We start from the raw sequence: 23,799 nt of genomic DNA, 5'->3' as shown, positions 1-23,799 counted from the left end.
ATATGAGTAACTGAATTAAATATAATAAATAGAAAAAGAATAGACAAGGCGAATCAACTAAAAAGTCTTCATGTGTAAATAGGATCGATACAATACTATCGGCTCGATGTTCTACGTGTTCTTTTTCTACGACTTCCGAATCCCAAGCCTGCATCGGAAAAGTATCAAATTATCCGACAATTAGAGCACATATGACAGAGGAGTCTGGAGATAGAAAAACAAGAAAGAACGATTGTGGACAGACGAACGGACATGAAGTTCCATTCAATTTTGGAACACTATCAACACTTACATCAATTTCTCATCCCTCCGACAGATATCATCTGACAACCATATAAACAGCAACGAAAATATCATACACAGTGACACAGAAACGCCATGAAATTGTATACCACGATAATTGTTTCAAGTGTTTTAGACAACTCGAACGGGGCGCTGACATCGACAGAATACAGCGCCGCGAATGGTGAAGCCCAAGCTAAACGCTCCTTCCGACGGATAACTGCCCGACTATGGCTTCTCATGAAATTTACGGTTTTATCGCTTTCGATATCGTTATGGTGTCGAATGTATGGAGTGTATGTTTTTCATTCATGCAAAAGTAAAAAAAACGATGTCGATTTTTCGTCACATCATTGTCGAGTTAACCACTAAGCACCATTTCCTCTTCTCATTTTACCCACAAAGGCGAATTTTCATTCGTTGTAGGCCAAATATGAAATTAAAATCTAATTTACCAACTTGGCTTCCGATGGTCACTCTCCTCGCAGGGTTGCTCCAAAACAGAATGCACATAATTGAGAGCCCGTCTCTGTGCGGGTTTCAAATTGCTGTACTTTTCGTTCGTCATAATTTTTATTCGTTTCCTCTGCCACCTTCACCGTTGACTGCTGGCACACATTGTGAGAATTTTTGTGAAGTTATCGAGATTCATTCGGTTTCTCTCATGTTGTTCCACAAACGAACAATTTTTTTATAAGTCGAGCGTTTTTTTTTCGTTGTACGCTTGTGTGTTCAGAAACGAGAACAATATCCTCTGGAAATTTATTACTTCCTCAATCTATCCTAGGTGCTCATTTATTCCGCAGTAATCACCACCACCAGTCGATTAATCGAGGCGGATCTGGACATGATTGCGGTTTTTGTGTGTATTTTTGGAAGAACGTTGTTTTGATTTTTAATGACGGTATTTTAATGAATAGGAATAAATATTGTTAGGGAACAATTATCGAGATTACTAATAATAAAAAAACATCAAGTCGTTAGTGGAATACAGCATCAAACTGTGACAAACTCAATTCGCATCAAACTTAGGTTGTTCTCATTCCGTGATAGGCCAGCACGTAACATATTAGGGACCGCAAAGAAATCTGTGAGACATACGCTGTTGATGTAAATACAAATGAATCATAGTATGTGACATCTAAAGACAGCGTGACACGGGTTATTTTGTGATCCATCCGTAGACGGAATGCGAAACACGAGAAAACTCGTAATTGTATAAATTGATTGCAGTGTATATGTTATGAGCTATCTCATCCAAATTACAAAAATAGGATAAAGTCTAAGAACTTATTTTTTCTGTTCATAGGTTATTTGTTGACCAGATATGCTAGTTGAAATTGTATGGTTTTTTGATTGATAAACCACATAATTTTCAGCCCCAAAATATTTTTATTCGAAGTACTTCCCGTTTTATTTTACAAACATTTCTAAGGCAAATTGTGACTTTCTTCCCAGATTTTTTTTTCCGATGTAGGACGTAGGACTACAGGACTACAAATCAACGTTAATAAGATTTGTTTAATATGCTATACATTACAATCCCCTGGTGTGTAGAGTGTTTAAATTGATTAGAAGCATATCTATTTTCCCATACATTAGTTCTGTCCATTTTTGTGCTGTCATAACGGGCGTACGGTAATTGTTGACGTTTTACTTCACGAACTTCGAAATTGAGTTGCCAGATTTACAAACGTATCTGTAAATTTGCAGGCATTTCTTTTTTGTTAGTCTTTTATGCAATTGCAAATGTCTTTTACAAACTTCTGAAATTCTAGGAAACATGAATAAAAGCATTTTGTTCGGAAAACTAAAATTAAAACATTTAATAGACGAATTTTATGCTAACTCGTCTTAGAAGTTGTCTGCACCATCTCAGGCAGCAGTCAAACGTTGTGGGTGTAATGACATTGGTCATTTAAGCAACTTTGCATACTCGAAATCTTCAAAAAAGAATCAGACTACTTTTTGAAAAGACCAATGTTTTATTTCTTAACTTTTTACAAAAATTTATAATTCAGAAACTATAATACATACAAAATTCTGGTCTATTATTTAAAAATTGATATTCATTTTTAAATGACCCTTACAATATCCAACAAGTCACCCATACATCGGAATAAGGCCACTGCTTCAAGAAAGGAGTTCTTCTTGTAACAACTATTTCATGTTTTCTTTGAAAAAATACTATAAATGTTTAACTCGTAACATTTTAATGTATAAATTATCGCGATAAACATATTCTGAGAACATTTTTCTATTCAGAAACACTTCTAGAACATGTCAAACGTGAGAATGTAAACATAAAAATGTTACGAGCGAAACTTAATTTACTCAAGAGTCTATTCATATATTTTTATAGAAATATAAGAAAAAAAGTTTTTTGAGAAAAAATAATTTCAATTTTATTTCAAAATATTTTCTTATGAAAATTTCAATAATTTCGTATATTTCATATCTTTATCAGAATCTTCTGTGTGTTATGGTTTTTGATTTCAAATTTTTTGTAACTCAACTTTACTCAAAGTTATTGATATTTCTTCCCGAAAAACACGCTCTTTTCATTTGTTTGTCATCCTTTCTGGGGCAAACATAAAACATGTTTGTTGACGAAATTTGAAAGAACAGATTTCACTCTATATAATATGTGATTGAAATCATGAGTTTTTGGATGAAAACCCATCAATAACTTTGAGCAGGATTAAGATATTGACATGTTTTGCACCACAAAATGTTGGTATTGATAAGCTCTAGAAGTCGTACGAAAACCATTTTGATAGAAGTTATAGAATAGAAGTTAGATTAAAAATACCGTTTTTTCATAGTTACCCTAATGCAACTCAGAAGGCGCTAAAAACAACTTTGTAGGAGATATTTATTGTTTAGACATAAACTGTCTTAGACAAAGTTGTTACATATGATAGAGCGCTCATTTTTATGTTATCAAAAATAGGGTGACAAAAATTGTCGATGAAATGAAAAATCTAACTTTCTTATCTTAATAGATAGTGATAAACAAAGTTCAACAATGTTGTAGCACCAGTTACTTTAAACAACTTTGTAGAACAAAGCTTTTTTCTATCTTTTGAAATAATCGATTTAACGCTTTTTTCTAAGTTGCATTAGGGTGACCATGAAAAAACATGTTTTTTCTGCTTTAACTTTTATATTTCAAATTCTAAATCAAAACTGTCTTCGTACGACTTTTAGAGCTTATCGGTATCAACATTTTGCGAACTTGTCTATATCTTAATCCTACTCAAAGTTGTTGATGGTTTTTTACCCAAAAACTCATGATTTAAATTTTAATTTACTCAAACACAAAAAATAACATAGTTTTGAAAATCACACATCATGTAAATTGAAATACGCTCTTTCAAATGCCGCAAATGAACTTTGTTTATGTGTGCCCCAGAAAGTATGGCAAACAAATGAAAAGAGCATGTTTTTGGAAAAAAATATCAATAACTTTGAGTAAAGTTGAGATATTGACAAGTTCTGCATGTGTGTATTAGTAAGCTCTAAAAGTCTTTCGAAGACAGTTCGCTTGTAAAGTTTGAAATATAAAAGTAAGAGCAAAAAAAAACAGTTTTTATCATGGTGACCCTAACGTAACTTAGAAAAAAGGCGCTATATCGGTTATTTCAACAGATAGAGGAAAACTTTGTTCTACAAAGATGTCTCAAATAATTGGAGCTACAACATTGTCGAACTATCTATAAATTAAAGAAAGTTAGATTTTTTATTTCATCGACAATTGTGGTCACCCTATTTTTGACAACGTAAAAACGAGCGCTCTATCATGAGTAACAACTTTTTTTTTTATATAAATTCGTTTATTTTTACAGGCTCAGTTACATAAGTTTACAGGAGCCGAAATCTTAAATATATTTTTAAAACTATATATATGAACAATTTTCTTAAATCTATGGTTAGTAATGTGGGAAACCGATTACTCGCGGTGGACTCGAGATTAGAAGGGTGACATATTTTTCTCTGGAAAAGGATGGGGTATAAGGAAAATATTACAATGTTGATAATCACACACACTAAATTCTTAAATCTATTCGTACATCTATTGTGAATTTACATTTCATTCTCCTGTTTATAGCAAGCGGACCAATTACTCACAAAGGAAGAAATGAAGTAACAACTTTGTCTAAGACAGTTTTTGTCTAGAAAATAACTGTCGAGCTCTAAATGCTAATTTCCACTTGAATGCATCTCCTGGACCATTGTGCAATGTCTTTAGACCCCAAAACGTTTCACTTCAATCTGAGATGCTGCTGCCAATGACCAGTCGAGATGGCATGAAATTCGTCAATAGCAGAATACGGTACTTTTCGCAATACAAATCAAAACCTTAAAAGTAAGCAGACAATGTGATATTGAGAAAGTGAATGAAACGGAACAACCATTTATGAGCTTTTTTTAATGGTTCTGAATTCGGTTACTTTTTTTCGCGCTAGCAAGCAGGCAGCCATTATTTCGCTCTGTGCATAAAATTGGAAAATGAGAAGATTTGGGAAAATCACAGGCGGAAAAAACATCACGCGTTAATTCAAGGTATAAGGTGAATATAAGCTATAAATCATATGTAGTCTTATTTAGAGAAAAAAATATTTGCTTATAGCTAATATAATTTACCTATATTTTCGACAACTGAAAAACTGGCTTTTCTGTAATTGTAAGGAACAGCCTGTATTTGTGAAGCCAGTATTATGATGGGCTTTTAAGAAGGAAACACGATTTTTAGAGTGAAAATTATGAATGAAAATTAACCTTTCCGAATCAAATTACTATTCTATGTAAATGAAAATCAATTATTTTCTGCAAATGATGAAAAAATTCTTTTCGGTAATTGTGAATTTTAACATCAATTTCATTTTATACTCGAATTTCATCACTGGTCATCGCGGATACTTTCGTAGCCCCGGGTTGATGGCGATATTGAACATGTAAGATAACAAAATATTGATTGAGGTTTGAGCTGGCTGTCAAAATAAACAATTTTTGTCAATAATATTGATCGTCGTGTAAGGTGCTCATAAAGTTTTGAAGTTTTCAAATAAACTCTAATCCACAACGTGCAGGGGAAGTGAGAGCGTAATGGTCACCCTAAAGAATATGCCCATTTCTTACGTCCACATACCGCTTCAATCCACGTTTATCGAAGAATATTGTAGTACAACTTATTGTTGTTGAAGATAGCAAACGGTTTTTCACTATAAAAATTTAAATAGTGCATTTTTCACCATTGGAAAAAAAAGGTTAAAAAATCGATTTTTTTTTGCGTGGAGATAAAGTTGTGTCCAAGAGGGAGCAAAGTGATCGCTTGCTCATATCACGCTCATTGGAAAAGATTTTGCTAAATCGTTTATTTTTTCAAATTTGTTTAAATCCTTATTGAAATAATAGATACATGCATGAAATAATCTTGGCCTATTCATCTAGAATCGTAATTAAAATTTTCTCATAATTCAAAAAGGTCGTAAGAACACATAACGTTTCGCATAATGAGGCTTGCTTCAGTTGGTGTGGTACATTTTTCCAGAGTCAAAGCCACAAAAAGAATCCCTTCAAGAGCAGAAGGTATGTCAGCTTTCATAAACAGAACATTATAAGTCGTTATTCACCACTGACACCTTTGTCCCCAAACAACAAATTAGTTTCATGCGAATTAATCACTGAAATTGAACAAAATATCTGTTCACCTCTTCTAGAATATGTGAACAGCTGTCCAAAATGAGTATTTGTCGAATATATCAGGTTGAATAAACTTAATTGCACGATAAAATCCATAAATACGACGCGCACAGAACTACGATTTGAATCACTATCTAGAGAGCGATCTCTGTTTTTATTTATGGGTGTCTAAAAAGTCTTGAAACGAAATGAAAATTCCTAAGATTCTGATTTGATCGAATACAACAATGGAAACGTACCTCAGTAAAAGAAAATGTGTAGAATGTAAATGAAGTAAAGCGAACAAAAAAAAAACATTCATTATGCACGATCCTGCCAGGAGTCGAACCTGGAATCTTCTGATCCGTAGTCAGACGCGTTATCCATTGCGCCACAGGACCTTGTCAAAGTTTATTGTTACCATTTTGACATCTGTTACAATTTTCGTTTTGTGAATACTGCCGTTCTACGCATAGTTGTCTCATGTTCCAAAATCAGCAACTGAGAAAAACGCAATCAAAGTTTTCTAACACATTTGTCTACCAGAAGCTTGAGGCGTTTCAATTGACCAATACTCCGGGCATAGAGGCATAGGCGTCAGGATAAGGCAGCCCGCTTCATGCTGCATCATGCGAAGAATTGCCGTTCTTCGGCTAGCTCTTTTACTGAGAAAATCGCAAGAGGCGAAAAGCGGTCACATGAAAATATTAAAGTCATTCCTGTAACATCACTTTTTGATGACTTTCATCTTTTAAGACAATCACCGGAGAGAATATAGTGAAGGGGTTCTGGGAAGAGAGCGGTGGAAGGCGAAAAAAAAGGAATCTTCATCGGGTACGGATGAGCGGTTGAGAAGAAACATTAGGCTCTCGTTTTCCCAAGCAGCAGCAAATGACTTGAGCTGATGAGGGGTTTATTTAACGGTTCATTAACTTTTCAATCAGGGTCTCGGTGTTTGGGGGCAGAGATAAGGCAAAAATAGGCAGGCCGATAATGCGAGAGTGTGGGCGGCCAGTCATGTCAAGTATGCTGCGACCTGGAGCAACCGATTGCGGATAATTAATCACCCGGTCTCCGCGCCCAGCCAGTTCGAAATGATAATTTGTACGGTAAGGCTGTTCAAAAAATAAATTATAAACATTACAAAGCTGCCTTCCAAGTAGGACAGTATTTTCTTTGTCATGCTCAAGCATTCGTGTGGATGTAAAATGGTAATTAATTCATATCCTGTCACATTGTAACGCAGATTGAATTGTATATACATATTAGAATATACAAGGCGATTTATTAAGAAGCATATTTCCAGCGGGGAATCAATCACATGCATTGTGTCACACTGACGAAGTGTTTTGTTCGATATTGTTTAACCCTCTACAACCCAAATTTTTTATTTGTGTGAAAAACCTTTAAGAGATCGTATTTTTGATGAGAAAATCGAAAAACATAACGGCTGTTATTTCAAATTCACGGATTTTTTATTTGTACCACTAAACCACTAACCTGCCCTAAGGCGTGGTTGAGTATCTGGTCGAGAAAAATCAATTTTCATTTGAACCGCTCGTAGTTATTCTTTATGATGTAAAGCATAAAAAAAATTCTGGTTTGGCTGCAGGTGTAAATTGATGTCGCATTGAAGGTATATGACTTGCGCTTTTATTTAAATAAGGATTTCAAAAAAAATATTTTTTTATGTTTTTAAATTCAGTAGACTTCGGATCAGTTTTGTAAGCGGATCCAGTGGACATTCGGAGTTCTACAAGTAGGCCTGACCTATTTGACAGTTCTCCAATATCCGTTTTTAGCGGTATATTTTGTATTCTTCAATTTCCTCGTCATTGTAGTATTCACCACCGCGTCCGAAGTCGTCTTCAGGATCTACTTCGTCATGTCCTCATACCGTGCTGGGAAACAAACCTTTAAAAAAAAACACAAAAATATACTCAATTTCTGCAAAATAGCTGTATCCGATGTTAATTTTCAGTAGTTTACACTTCAGCAGCACCAACACCACCTCAAGGCGGGTTATGGTTTTCACCGAAAAACTGTAATTTTTTGTTATTATAATAACAAAACTTAATGTCGAACGTAAAATACTAATAAAAATTAAACTTACCGAACATTTTTCCCACCAATGAAATGTTAAAAAAGTGTGTTTGTTTTTCGTTTGGAGTGCGCGACCAAAATCGAAATATTTTTTTCGTCTTCCATCTCGAATTTCCGACTTTCGACATAAAATACTCCTAGCAGAAACCAGCCAACATGAAACCAATGTGTTTGTATGATAGATGAAAGTAGAAAGAATAATGTCTGAATAATTTAAAAAACACTCCGTGAAAGTTGTAGAGGATTAAATAGTTGTTATTGAAATAATTAATTCGACACATCATCTACAAAACCATCTGCCATCTGCGAAAATCGGCGTTCTATGAAACATTCGATCATAAATAATGGGTTTACCGCAAGAACGATTCGATTAAGAGTTCATGCGCGCGTTGGCCCAATGAATTGGTCTCCGAAGCCATATTTTTTATTATGGAAATGCGTAGAGTCTAATATTCACAGAGTTACAGAACTTTTTTTTTGTTTCGGACTCTGTTGCTTCAAACTGGCTCTACATTAAAAAGTACGCTATGGAAGACGATTCTGATACTTTCATTTGAAAGATGAGAAAATTTAGTACAGGATATAGTCGTGGAACAACTAAATTAGTGAATTTTAATAACATTTTGGAAGTGAAACACTTAAAAGTTAATAATTTTTAATGTGTTATTATTAATTTTATCCTAAAAATTTATTCTAAACTAGATTGTTTCTATCAATTAAAATGAAGTTCTTTAACCGCTCCACAATTTGTTCTCTGATGCACAACTTCTATCTTTCTTAATTTGGCTGCAATATCGATATAACAATTACTGGTGAAAATTCAAGCAAAACTCGAGTCCGACCTGTACTGTATTCTATTAGTCAATTCATTTCATTTGATACCAATATTTAGGGGATTGCAAAAAATACATAGTCGACCATTTTGTGGCGGCGACCTTTTCGAATTTATGTTGTTCATAGTGTAGTGTATTCTCAAAATCAAGTCATTCAGCCATTTTTTAGCGGCGGCCAAATTGAATTTTTCAAGATCATGGAATACGCAGTTTTATAATGACAGTAGAATTAAAAGTATGTTCCAAATTTCAGATCAATATGTCAACAGGAATGAGGTCAATTTTCTATTAATTTGGGACAACCCAACAAACATTCAAACATACATGGAAACAGGTCAAGCTGAATGAAACCATTCAAAAAGTAATTAATTGCTTGGGGACTGCGGCCATCTTGAACCTGGATTTTTCATTATCTACTATGTTTTACTAGTCGAGAACTTTCTTTTGATACATTTTTGGGCATTTTTCATAAATAACTATGTTCTACTAGTCAAGTCTTTTCATTTGATACCCATATTGATGGGGTTCTGAGAAAATTGATAATCCGCTATTTTGTAGTGGCCGCCATCTTGGATTTGCATTTTTCATAAATCACTGTGTTCTACTAGTCAAGCCCTTTCATTTGATATCCATATTGATGGAGTTCTGAGAAAATATGAGTTATGGAAGCCGTTGACCGGTTAGCAGCCCAGCACCAACATATGGAGACTTTGGCTGCGATAAAAAATAATACAACAACACCAACAGCAGAAACATGAAACGCGCTGCACATCATCGGCAGCGAGTGCAAACCGCATCAGCATATTTAGACACAACAAGGAATCCGATAACGCGGACCGCGAAGCCAGCGACGGAGACAGACACCTGAAACCCGGAATGCAGCAAGTGTCAGCAATTAGCAATTAAGTTAGGGCAATTCATTTCCAGAACAATAAAGATTTGTCACTTTATTCTCGAACCTGGTGGTGTAGATACGTTATTTTTCCGAAATCAACTTAATGTTAGCTTTTCAAAAATCCTAATTGAAAACCAAAGTTTATAAGTTATGAAATCCCCCATTTTGTAGTGGCCACCATCTTGGATTTGCATTTTTCATAGATAACTGTGTTCAACTAGTCAAGCCCTTTCGTTTGATACTCATTTTGATGGGGTTCTGAGAAAATATGTAATCCGCCATTTTGTAGTGGCCGCCATCTTGGATTTGCATTTTTCATAAATAACTGCATTCTACTGGCCAAGCCCTTTCTTTTGATACCCATATTAGCTATTCAATATAGAATTTTTATACAAATCATTCAAAATTTCTGAAAATCAAAAATAAAATACTCCGGATAATCGAATCCCGGATAATCGAGTCTCCGGATAATCGAGTCCGACCTGTACTCGACATGTCGAACGTTTCTTCGGAAATTGAAATTTGAAAAAGGTCCATGATCATCGTTAACACGTTGGGCCCCGAATTTTTCTTGCTACGCTTTCCGTTCAGCCCGCATTAACAGCATTTTCACAATCTCAGTTTCCGTTCTCGCTTTCAAATATATTTGTTGTATAAAAAGAAAATAGTTGAAAAATCGTCTAGAAAGCAGCCACATATCGTAAAACATCCGAAAACAACTCATTTTTTTATATTTCCTTATTTTGTCGCTGTCAGTCCCAGTGATATGATTTTTTCTAACGAAAAGTTCAATGTCAGTCCATAGTGACCGACAACGTGTCAACACTAAATGTAGCATAAAAAATGGGAACTTACGTGTCAACACCACCGGAGCGCAATTTTATAATTAATTATTTTTTTCGTTATGAATTTTTTCTGAAGTCAATAAACCGAAAATCAACCGGACAAATGTAATGCATCAGACAAACGAATCCCATTCGACCTAATTAACACATTCGTAGCCCCTTCATCCTCATATGGGTGACACTTTTCTTGTCAAATTGAAGAGGAATTTCCAAAAGAATTTGATAGATGGAGCACCTAAACATTAAATAAGAACATATAGAATCAAAAACAAATATAGAATCAAAAACCAAAAAAAATAGTTTTTATAATGTACTTTTTATTCATTTATATTCCGGATGATATCACGAATCTCATTATGATGTGAAATTGTATTGGCATGTATTTTGTTGTTGTCAGTTCTAACGACATACATCTGAAATTTAGAAACAAATATTGCAAAGTCATAGCTCGTGTAGAAGTAATCTACAAACGATGTACATTTTATAATTTATCCTGTGCATGTGTACCCTGCTGTGGAGCACTGTTTGAATAATTTTACACCCTACTTATGTGAAAAGATGTGCTAAATTGATTATCAAGGAATAGAACATCGGTTTCCCACTTAGTTCTTTGATTACTGCCTAGCGTACTGACAGTCAATTTGGGCCCACAAAAAAACGATCGAATCGCGCTGGGTGACGAACGTGTTAAAGGATCATCTCCTATGTTTCAAACTAACCGGGCAATAGATAGAAAAAAGATTTACTTGCGAGAGGCCGTCGCTTCAGATGGCGGGTCGGCGGCCGAATCGGATTACGTACACTTGGTTGCTTGCGGCCGCCTCGATTCTTTATCCTCGTTAGAATTTTGCCCCCATTATACTGACCTGAAAATAAATTTTATCACGAAAAAAATAAAAATAACGAAAAATAATATAAAACAACTAAAATATATCTGCACTGTGTGTTGCCCAGGTACGACAACTGCGCGAGTACTTCGCAGAACGCGCCAACCAAAACGCGCTATACCGGGCTGTCTGCGCCGCCGACACAGGATACAGCGCTCTGCACTTGGCGCAAGCGGAGTACCAACTCAACTGCAATCTGCAGACAGTGGAGGAGAAGATTGCAGCTTGGAAGCAGAAGGCAGTGCATGCTGCCCACCCCCATCAACTGGACCGGCCACACGTCGACAAGGCCGCATCTAATCTGTGGCTAACGCGTGGTGAACTCTCTTCAGTAGTAGAAGCCGACATGATAGCCATCCAGGACAGGATAATGCCGACGAGAAACTGCAGGCGGTACGTCTGGCATCAAGACGTTGATGACATTTGCCGGATGTGCCATCAACCAGGTGAAAACATAGAGCACATTATGGGAGGCTGTCCCGTTATGGCCAACGCAGCCTACACCGAGCGACAACGTGGCCCGTATTGTTCATCGACAACTGGCGCTCCAATGTGCTCTACTGGAAGACAACGTACCAAACTACCGGTACCTGCCTGCACCTGTCCTGTAAAATGACCGTTTCAAGCTGTACTGGGATCGCACTGTTCTGACCGACCTCTCGATCCACCACAACCGTCCAGATATAATGGTTTACGACAAGAGCGACCGCAAAGTCACCATCATCGATGTCGCTATTCCACTGAACCAGAATCTGGAGGAGACCCACGGTCGCAAAATCTGCAAGTACCGACCATTGGCCGTGGAGCTCAAGGAACTGTGGGGGCTAAGGGAGGTCCCAAGAATTGTTCCAGTTGTTCTCTCTGGAACTGGAATTGTCCCGAAGACACTTCTGGAAGCGCTAAAGGTGTTGAACATGGAGAAGGAATTGGCCGGCATCCAAAAGTCGGTCATCCTTAGCACCTGCGCGATTGTCCGACAATTTCTCGGTCAGGACTGAAACAGCACGAGCATGCAGATACGTGCATTCCGCAGAGCCTAGTCCCCCTTTGGCATTCAGAAGCCCGGGGGCAGGTGAAAATTCTGGCTAGGTTCGCCTAGTTAAGAAGTGAGATAAGTCTGCCATCAAAAAAAATTGCTCTCCGGTGGCGTTCATACGTAACTACCAAAATTTGTATAATTAAAAGATTTTTGATCGTAATTTCTTAAAAAATTTAGATAATCTCCGTTTTAAAATTTTTGTACAGCAACATTCCGATTACATCACGTTCAAAAATCTGTTTCCGTCTGATACGAGTATATTTGAAATCGGTCTCTTTTCTAATATAAAAAAACATGTTTCTTGCTTCAATCCGTTTCACGATTATTTTTCAAGCAATATACAGAACATATAAAACACTATTTAATACGCATATTGTTCTATATATATATATTTTTTTGCATTGCAACACGTAGTACAACATATCAGAATCATTGGTATTCGACAAGGGTTATCCAGTTTTTTATTAGCATACGATTAGTGACGATTGGTTTATCTTCCAAATGAGCTAATGTTTCTCTGGTAGTAATTTTGAAAGATGAACCAGATTCGTCACAACTGTCGACTGTGCCAATTGTGAAATCAAGATCCTTCAGGTTTTGGAAGTAATCACCTTTAGAGCGGCCCGAATATTCGACAAACATATTTGGGGTTTTCCAATGCTGAATCTCTTTTCAAAGTGAAGATACTCTGAAATGCGGATACTAGGATATCTAGTATCGCGTGTGTTTCAGTGTCACTTTAGACAGCGAGCAATCAACAGTGCATGTTAATACTTTGGAAAACTCTGTCTAGGCTAGTGCTTTCATTTGATCCAAGAGAAACTAACATTAACGGATAAACCACACCGAAAATATAGATAAGCGGTGTTCGCATTGTCCGCATTCTCCACATTATTAACGTAGGTCTAATTAGAGGCGTTCAGTTCTTACTCTCGGTGAAGTACTTTTTAAAGTCAACAAAAAGTTATGTTATTTTTATCAAAATTTCGTAACAATATGAAAGATGAACACTTATATAAAAAAAAACAGGTTTTCAATTCGTTTGTAAACGACTGCGATTTAAAGTGACTTGAAGAATGAAAGTTATCACAGTTACCAGGATATTTTCGTTTATGGTGCGCTATGCGAATACCCTTATTGGAATATATCTGTAACACACACAAAAACTGAAAAAAAAATGTTACGACTTGAAAGATAGCATAAAACTAAAGTAACAATAAGAAACATTCAACGCATGAAAAGGGGACATAAGTATTGAAATTCAAACTGATCCAAAGATAATAAACAATACAACTGATGAGGGAGACTATAGAATAGACAATTGAAAATTGTGAGCTAGTGCACAAATAGCACTAGAAAAGAATAAAATCAAAAATGATCACAACATAAGGCCATAACTCATATTAAATGGTAATTTTTGGAAAATATGTAAATTCTGTGTGAATTCCAAAGATTCTATTTGTAATATGTAACTATATTTTCTTTGTTTTAAGAACTCTGGAAAATCTGTAGAAATACAGATTAATCTGTATTGTCTCAACCCTAGCTATGATTCAGCTAGTATGCAATGCTATTGCCTTCTGATAGTTCACCGATAAAGCGAATCGACATACCGTTGCATTCCTACAACTCTCACAAAAATCACTGCACCATAATTGTCCCGAATTTACATCGGAATTCACTGTTTATTTCAAGAACATTCTGCATTCCGATAGCACCATTATTGAGCCTAGAAAAAAGTAAACAAACATAGCCTGATGGTGATCTGTTTCCATCTGAAAACAATCTTTTGACAAGTTCCCTTGAAAGCTTGTGCACAAAATGTAAAAAAAGGTGTTTCTAAGGAACGACTCATTAATGCTAATTATTGAAATATTATCAAGGGTCGATCAAAATGAATAGTGCGAGCTGAATTAACTACAATATGCTTCATTCATTATCAACACTTCTCGGAGAAACATCCTTCTCTATTCCGCGCGGCGTATGCCGAGAGATGATTGAAGTCACAGTATTCCCAAAGGCGATTAGCGTGACTATAGTTTGTCATCAGATGAGATTCAGAGTCGTATCCTCTTATGTTATCAACTAGGGTAAATAAGAGTAAGGCGACTCTCAAAATAAAGCGAGAAACTTTGTTCTATCACGTCACTCGCGGCGCAGAATAAAGGCGTTTGTGGCCGCAGCTTAATCCCTTTTCTTACACCCTATTCATTGAATGAAAGGCCGAAAATGACACAATTGTTTGATTTCTTCATTCACATCCATTTCCACTCGCCATCCGTCCGTTTCAATGAGTCAATTTTCAAGAGCAACGCATCTTGAAAACTCTGCCGAGTGGAAACGATGACGTCCAGCGTCGGCTTTGTCATAACAATAACGACTTGTTTTAATCTCAAAGCAAAAAGTAGCGCCTCCGTTCCCCTCATGTATGTGTGCTGGTTATCTATGAACTTCATAGTTTGTTTTGTTTTCGTCTAACTTCATTCTATAACCATTTCCGTTTGAAAGCAGCAATGTACAGATTTGTATTTCGACCCCATGTGTGCGCGTTTGATTACGCGATGTTCTATTTCGGTGTGCAAAGCATAATCCTGAAATAAATATGTCGAGATTAATGCTGCAACGTGAGTGCATTGATCGTAGGATAGGTTTATTGAAGTTTGACTGAGGATGACGCGATGAGTGAAAGCTAAGTCATCTTCAACAAGCATCGGTGGTTCAGTGGTAGAATGCTCGCCTGCCACGCGGGCGGCCCGGGTTCGATTCCCGGCCGATGCAAAAGTCTTTTTAGTTTAATTTTTTGTACACATTCCTTCATCATGATGAAATACTTGTGTTTTTTTTATATTACTATTGTTGTATTTTATGATTACTTCAACACGTTTCAAACAAGAGTTTCATCCCTACATTTCCTCTGTATTTAACCATTTTTGTAAATTCTAATACCTTTTTTCTGTCCCCAAAATAAAAATAAATAAAAAATTTTCTATTTTGGCTTAATCCGCTTGAAATACAATTTATAAGAAGTAAAAAAGCAAGTCCTCGATAGTATAGTGGTCAGTATCCCCGCCTGTCACGCGGGAGACCGGGGTTCAATTCCCCGTCGGGGAGTCAGTATTTTTTAAGTATGTATGTCAAAACTAATTGTGAGACATTTGCCCGAACGATAGCATCCCGAAAGATATTCACCCTAATCACCCGAATGTAACAAAAACCAGAATGTGACAAGTAGCCGAATCGAACTTTCTTCCGAATGAAACATTTATCTGAACCCTATGCAGCGTTTACCTAAATGTACTATTTACAGCTATATTTGATTAGAAGTTAATTCATATTTAATACTGATAAGTGTTATTAAAATTATCACATTTGTACATTAACTGGTATCCCAAAACTCGTATAATGCGTGGGCAGAGCAAAAACGAAAAGAAGCGGCGTTGTGAACAATTTTTTTCAATGTCATGAAAAAATGATGTAGTTTCACTTTTATATTAATAAAATTATTTTTATTTAAACGATGGACTTTCAACTTTGATTAAAAACATTATCCAGTCATATGGATCACGTAGGCCATACACGTTGAAGAAAGTTATCAATTTCCACTAGCCGCCATAAAATTCTTAGAATAAGATATTCAAATATGTTGAAAACTATGGATGGGTTATACCTATGATATAACCGCAAGGTTGACGTAGGACTGCCGTTGGCTTAGTAATCATTTGTGTTTTTTCAATTAGCAATAATCGCACCTCGGATGTTTCTCATTGGGTATGAAATCGCTGCTGCGCAGTGCGATTAATTTGTTGATTAAACTAGTGAATGAATGAAACAATTTACGAATTCAATTGCAAACAAATCCCAATTTAGATCAATTCATGCATTATGGTAGTGGTTATCGCAGCAAATAGTTATCAACATTTTGCCTAATCATCAAACGGTATGTGTAGAAGTTGTACCCGCTTTTGTAGACCGTGTTAGCAAAACGAATTCCGCAGTGGAAAAATGCATGGGAGTATAAAAGTACTACCAAGATCTGCAATGCCGATTTTCCCAACTTATTGGTTTCGGAATCTGTGTTAGGAAAACACATTCCGATTTGCTAAAATGCAAGCGAGTACAAAAGTACTCGCAGCTTGCATCCCATTTGCAATGCCAATTTCCCACGCTCCATGGTTTTGAAATCCGTGTTAGGGATATATTCCGATTTGCATAAACGCAAATGAGTAAAAAGTACCCACAACTTGCATCTATTTTGCAATGCCAGTTTCCCCAGGCTCCATGGTTATGAAATCTGTGCTAGGGAAACATTCCAATTTGCAAAAACGCTAACGAGTACAATAGTACCCGCTACTTGTATCTATTTTGCCATGCCGATTTTTCCTGGCTCCATGGTTTTGAAGTCTGTGTTAGGGAAACATTTCGATTTGCTAAAACGCAAACGAGTACAAAAGTACTCGTTGATTGCATCTAATTTGCAATGCCAGTTTCCCCAGGCTTCATGATTTTGAAGTCTGTGTTAAAGAAACATTCCGATTTGTAAAAACGCAAACGAGTACAAAAGTACTCACTGATTGTATCTAATTTGCAATGCCAGTATCCCCAGGCTCCATGGTTTTGAAGTCTGTGTTAGGGAAACATTCCGATTTGCCAAAACGCAAACGAGTACAAAAGTACCCGCTGCTTGTATCAATTTTGCAATGCCGTTTTCCCCAGGCTCCATGGTTTTAAAGTATGTGTTAGAGAAACATCCCGATTTGCAAAAGCGCAAACGAGTGCAAAAGTACCCGCTGCTTGTATCTATTTTACAATGCCCATTTCCCCAGGCTCCATGGTTTTGAAGTCTGTGTTAGGGAAACATCCATTCATTCCAGCGATCATAACTGAGTGGATTTCCGAGCGACACCCGCTTTTATACCGATTGGTATGATTTCAATAGCCTGTTTTGAAAGCAATTTTAAGGCTATTAAAACAAGTTTTTGGATCAAAAAGTAACAAGCATAGACCGCGTAGACATTTTATCGTTCGAATGAAGTGTATATCATACCATTTTACCGCATACCGTTGTTTAGGAGCTGTTAATGCTCATAATCTCGTTCTCCGGCGTAACGCTTTCGTTTTCGAAATTTTGAACTCCAGTATAGAAATGAAAGACGTAGTCCTACGTCGGAAAAAAGCGTTGGAAGGAGAAAAAAGAAGAGTATTATAACACAGCGATATTCTAGAGCATTTACGAGAGACAATGTCACCCGAATACCATTTATGTAGATAGAAAGTCTACCCGAATGATAAATAAGCCCAAATGAGAAACAATGAAATGTCAAAAGAAATATTTCAATTTAGTTAATAATCCGATTATTAATTAAAAAAAGTCGGACACCACCTGACAGAGAAGCTCGTTTGTCAAAGAAGGGATAATTTTTTGAAATTATTGAATGGAGATATTCACGTTTGTGAAATAATTTTCTGTAATTATTGAATTCAGAGATTCACGTTCGTCAAATTCAATTTAAATATATAAAACGAAAAAATAAACGCGAAAGAACATCTCATATTTTAGAAGGGGAAATACTATAAAAAAATTCTATTTTTCGGTACCTACGTACTAACGACACCGCGACGCAATATTTTATAAATTTTTTTCTCGCAATAAATTTTATTCTAAGGTTTCGAAATGGGGGCAAACTCCCCTTCTAACGAGAATAAGGAACCAAGGCGGCCCCAAGCCGCCGAGATGACACAATCCGAGTCTCGGCCGCCGAACCGCCGTCGGAAGGGGCGGCCTCTCGCAAGTAAACCTGTGTGTTACCGACTGTCCGGTTTGTTTGAAACATAGAAGGAGATGATTGTGTCTAACTATTTTTGACGTAGAACTACGTCCTTCAGGAAGGGTACCAACAGCACATGTCACGTTTTTGTGAAATAAAGTTTACGTTAATAACTATTTTAACAGCGAACAAATTCTGATACTTCGCACACCAATGGAATCGGAAATTCTCTAAGATTCGTTTGATATACTATATAGTACAATCCACTAATGCCTAAACAATTTAAATTAATGAAAACTGGAAGCATTCTCATTTTCCCATGCATTTGTTATGCCGATTTGTGTGCATTCCCGAACAGAGCTGTCAATAACGAGCAACTGATACATTCGTAAGCCATCCGCGATTTGAAGCCACACCACTTCTCGTTTGGTGGTCATCGAAGCAACATGGTTGCAGAACGGCGAGCGGGAGAGGATTGTTTTCTTGTCGGGTGAAGAAGGAGTATGGAATATAGTTTCTTTCCACAAGAGCCTTTCTCGGGGTTAGAGGCGGAAACCACAAATAGAATAGAATGAAAAAACAGATGTGAGTGAGCTAGCATAACACAACGAGTGGATATCATTCATGCCTAATGCTGATTTCACACACATACACACACAGCTCGATACAAGGAGAGGAAGCCCTCTATATCGAGGTGTGCTACGACAAAGAAGAGCAGCATACGAGAATTTTTTTTGCTAGTGCGGATATGGAAGAGTATCCAGAATTTTTGAAAATAGATATACAGGCAAACCTGTATTTGTGCGTTTGCTTTTTGTGCGATTTCTCATTTGTGTGACTGTTAAGGTGCGATTATATGATTTGTGCGATTGATTTGTGTGATTCAAGACCCGATGCCATAATAAAATCGCACAAAAGAGTCGCACAAACGAGAAATGACGCAAAAAGGGACCGCATAAAAACAGGTTTGCCTGTACACTGCATTTATTTAGTTAAAGTATATTTCATGAAAGTATGCTTTCAAATTCCAGCTGGGTAATCTTACTGTTGCATTTGCATGTTGGGGGGGGGTTCAATCACATCTTATGCGGAATATAGGAGCAAAAGGGTTCATAGTTTGTGATCAATATCTGAGTGGGAAGGAGAAAGACTGATGCGAGTTGAATCAAATAAACGAGAAGTACTGATAGCTTTCGACTCTACTCGACTCTTTCGAGTCTACTGAAGTAATAAAAAATTAAAAAGCTAAAAAGATATTACAAAAATTTTGCTGCATTCTAAAATAATATCCGAAGTGATAAACAAGTGGATCGAATAATATCATTCCGTAGCTCTACGTCGAAAACTGCGGTCGTGTCCTAGATACAACCCGTTACAATTTGTTTTTAATAATTACTATTTTTGAAAATGAATCAGCGGAGTCTCCCGCATCATTTTCAAAGTTCCTCATTACAATTTTTTATTTTACTTCGTAGTTTTGTTGCTCTCTCATGTTGTATTGATTAAATCTCCTGATAATAAGGAGATTCGACAAAACTTTTAACATGATTTGTCGGAATTTTTCGTTGCATTCGGGCAAATGTTGCATTCAGGTAAATGTCGCATCCTGGTAAATGTTGCGTTTTGGATATTTGTTACATTCAGTTGAATGTCCTTCGGGTATTTGTTACATTCGGGTAAAGGTGTATGTATGGTATTCGAGTGAATGTTACACAATCGTCAAAAATAGTGTGTAGATAAATAACTAGCTTGATATTTACCACCTCGTAGACTGGTAGTAAAATCTCTGGCGATAGTGCCAAAAGTTTCTGCGCAGAATTATATTATTCAGTGAAACTCCTACTGCTGGGTAATTTTCAATTGATCGCAAACGACACAGAGTGGAAGCGATTGAGTGATTTAGTCAAAACTGTTGACCTTTATTACTCTAAAATGAATTCATGATACAATTATTTTGTTTTGACGCAGGACTACGTCTTTCCATATTGGTGAAAACGGCACGTTTTCATGAAATAGTTTTAACGTTAATAACTATTTTTGCTACTTACGGATTCTGATGATTTGCATACCAATAAATCGGAAATTCTTCAAGCTCTGTTTGATATTCATTCAATTTTCTAGCTAGCAAATGTTGCTTAATTGCTTAATGCTTAATTTTTCCAAATGTTGTAAATCCAAATTGTGACTATGATTTCCGATTCCTGAGCTATCGATTTGGAGGCCTCCTTCAGCCGATGGATCCGCCATTGCCTGTCAATTGTCAGAGCCACCAATTTCGATTTTTCCATACATTTATTCGGAGCAGTTTTGTGCTTTCCTACCCGTGCTGTCAATAACAAACAACTAAATGAATCGTTTGTTAAAGAAACTCCATAAACGCCACTTTTACCAAAATTGAGTTTTTGGCAGTTTTTGAGTCCGTGAGGGTACCCACATCGGCTATCAAAATTTCAGAAAAAGTTAATTTTACAAACCCCTTTCCATCGGAATGGCAAAAAGTCGTTTGTTTGAGAAACACCATAGGTCCATGTTTCCAATTATCACCGATAAAATAATAAATATACAATTCCGTTCATTGTTTACATCCGAGCCGTAAGAAGCATGCGCAACCCAACTTAATCGGAATGTCTTCTGATGCGGATTGCGACCCGAACACGACCCCGAAATGTAAGTGTGGTGTTCGGCGGACAACAGAAAAGTTGTACATTAATAAATAGTAGGGGAAAAGGAGGGAATTTGGACCACCTAAGCAAATCGCCTAATATTTCCAAACCAATACGGTCTAAATAAAAAATGTCACATTGTATACTGAGCTACACTTGTTTTCTCTCAATAAATAATGTTTAATCATTATATAAAGCTTCAATCTACCAAATATATCATAAAATAAAAGAGATGATTTTTGGACATTAAAATTTAATGCGGGATGATTTGGACCATTTGTGGGGTGATTTGGTCCAGTATGTGTTTCATCGAATAAAACATACTTATGTTTATGTAAAGTATTTTGGGATAATGTTACAATCAGTAACAATGTTTTGGGATCGATACCAGGTGTCTTGGCCAGATTCCAGACCAGAAAAGTTGGATTGACACCATGTCGAATTCTGCATGAATCTTTTCACTGTTGGTCGAGGATTTTTAAACACTTTTGATGCTTGGTCAAAGAAAATCCGTTATCGATGGCCTGCGTTGCTCTTTCAAGCTCTTCCTTCTTCCAACGTTGTCTGTCCATCCTCTTTTAGTTATTCAACGGCATCTGGAATCAATTAGACCAAAGAAAAGTCTCAAACTTGTAGGACCAATTCACCCCACAGAAACGTGTCCATCTCACTCCAGACAACACGCAAAAATTAAAATGCATTTGATTTCATTTATTGTTATCAAACTTACAGTTTCGCTACTGCACAATACACGGAAAGTTTGTTTAATCAGCGGGAAAAACCTTAAAACCACGATCGGAAAACTCGATCAAAGTGCTTGCTGTGTTTATGCTACCGTTTCCCTGTACTTGTGAAGTTTCACCAAAGTTTTTTTACTTAAGGTACATACGGTTCAACAATAGAAGGAAATGGCATTATAAAAAATCCAAGTTGAGCCGTAATTTTTGAGATAAAGGGGTGGTCCAAATCACCCCATATGACCAAATTATCCCGTGTTACCCTACACAAAATTGAATTGAATCGCTTTAAAACCACTAAATATACCGCTGATTTCTCGTTTGTTTGAGAAACCCCTTAAGTCCACCAACTTTGAAGCGCTGATTTTTTTGATTTTAACCTGTCATATTGATGAAGTAATAGTCCGAATGGTCCGATGAAGTGGATCTAATAACCGAACCTCATACCAACAAATTAGAGGACCAGGTCAAAATTTTAAGAAAAACAATTTTTTTTGTTTTCTCGCAAGTGCGTCCAATGGACTTATGGGGTTTCTCAAACAAACGATTCAAATATTGCCGCTTAAGCTCCGGCCAGTTGCAAATTATTGCGAATTTTAATTTTTATGTTTTCAAATTGGCTTTTTGTTGCTTCGCTGTTTCGTTTAATGTATCGGAATATTCCTCAGATAACTATGTATCGCATTATGGCTGAGTGTTTTGGTTTTCCTACGGACTGGTGACGACACGTGGTATTTGGAATATGAACCCGAAACTAAGCTTCAAAGTGCTGGATGCAGGTCTTCTTGTTCTATATTCGAAACTCGTAACACATAACATACTAACATAGATGACACAATCCCCCTTATTCCACGCGGCGAGTGACGTGAGATAGCAAAGTTTCTCGCTCCCGTGTGGAAGCTACCTTACTTTTCAATTTCCCTTTTGATACCCGAGTCGGTAACATATGAGGACACGAGTTCCAATCTCACGTAGTGACAAACTATTGTCACGCCATTCGCCTACGGGAATGCAGTGACTTGATCCATTTCACCTCATTCGCCACGCGGAGTAAAGGAGAATTACTCATATTATTAACATACAACTACTACTTATTTTACGGTATGGCAATTATTTATTTTTTGAATTTTTAATGAATTTGAATTGAATTTTGAATTTTGAATGAAACGTTCCGAGAGGAATAAATCATACCATCGATATCACTTGGTGCACTCATCTCAGTGCTCGAAAATATTATTACGTGGAAGAAATCATCATTTGTTCGATTGGGCCACAATGAACCTGCCAGGGTTGATCCCAGTCTTTCTTACTATCCTATTCATGAGAGCATACTCCGGCCAAGAGCTCCTCATCTTCATCATCATCATCACCATCATGCGGATCTTATTAATATGATTAAAGAGTGGGGAATTCGCTCTCCATTATGAAAAAAGAAATAACGAGTCAGAGAAGAGGCAGAAAAAAACCCATCGCAGGGGCTGCCCTTGAGTTGCAACTTGTTACGACTGTAAAAGAAACACTCTACTCAGTTATTCAAAAATCCATCAATCAACGTTATGTGTATATCGAAAGCAGAATCTCATTTTTCGATGATGGAAGAGGGGCCATCGAACATAAAAAAGTCTTTTCTGATCATCAGTCCGGTCCGTTCTGGCGGTGGCCAATGGCGAGGCAGAGGTATCCTTCTCAAGTGGTCCTTCTTTCGTCGAGAAGGTGTCGAAATTGTTTTGAATAATTTCCTGTTGCGAACCAGAAACCACCGGGTGGAGGCTGATGACTTGTCAAATGGAATTTTCCCTCTCACCAAACGGAGAGCCTGCTTTCGTACCACGCAATATTTGCTCACTTCAGGAAAAATTACTTGCTCTTAATACAAATCGACGGTTTCCTGCTTTTGTTTGTTTATTCTATTTGATTCAACGAGATGAGAAATGATGCAATGTCGTATTTTATATCCCTACATTTTTTCATCTCTGCCGAATAAAAGCATCTTTTGTTCAGAGGAGAAGCGAACGACGAATTTTTCTTGCTGTTCCCGGGATATCGGAATGAGGCCAACCCCTCT

General features: G+C 36.8%; 2 protein-coding genes and 3 non-coding genes across 12 annotated transcripts in view; 4 read left to right on the top strand and 1 right to left on the bottom strand.

Moving 5' to 3' along the window:
- The window catches only part of LOC129779774 (uncharacterized), an 80,823-nt gene extending 68,216 nt beyond the window's left edge, over positions 1-12,607 (top strand). The window contains exon 3 of the mRNA XM_055787467.1: positions 11,598-12,607. Coding sequence (XP_055643442.1) covers positions 11,598-12,146 — 549 coding nt within the window. The 3' untranslated portion in view covers positions 12,147-12,607. The remainder of the gene's footprint in view (positions 1-11,597) is intronic.
- Positions 1-23,799, top strand: part of LOC129779772 (protein winged eye) — a 619,088-nt gene that overhangs the window by 403,098 nt on the left and 192,191 nt on the right. The window lies entirely within an intron of this gene.
- Trnar-acg (transfer RNA arginine (anticodon ACG)) lies at positions 6,296-6,368 on the bottom strand. Its single transcript has one exon. It is a non-coding gene; the product is annotated as a tRNA-Arg (tRNA).
- Trnag-gcc (transfer RNA glycine (anticodon GCC)) lies at positions 15,277-15,347 on the top strand. The gene has a single exon. It is a non-coding gene; the product is annotated as a tRNA-Gly (tRNA).
- Trnad-guc (transfer RNA aspartic acid (anticodon GUC)) lies at positions 15,609-15,680 on the top strand. The gene has a single exon. It is a non-coding gene; the product is annotated as a tRNA-Asp (tRNA).

The sequence above is a fragment of the Toxorhynchites rutilus genome, chromosome 3 (genome assembly GCF_029784135.1).
Source record: "Toxorhynchites rutilus septentrionalis strain SRP chromosome 3, ASM2978413v1, whole genome shotgun sequence".
NCBI classification, from domain to species: domain Eukaryota; kingdom Metazoa; phylum Arthropoda; class Insecta; order Diptera; family Culicidae; genus Toxorhynchites; species Toxorhynchites rutilus.
Note: the sequence above shows the minus strand (reverse complement) of the source record. Positions and strands in the feature narration are given on the sequence as shown.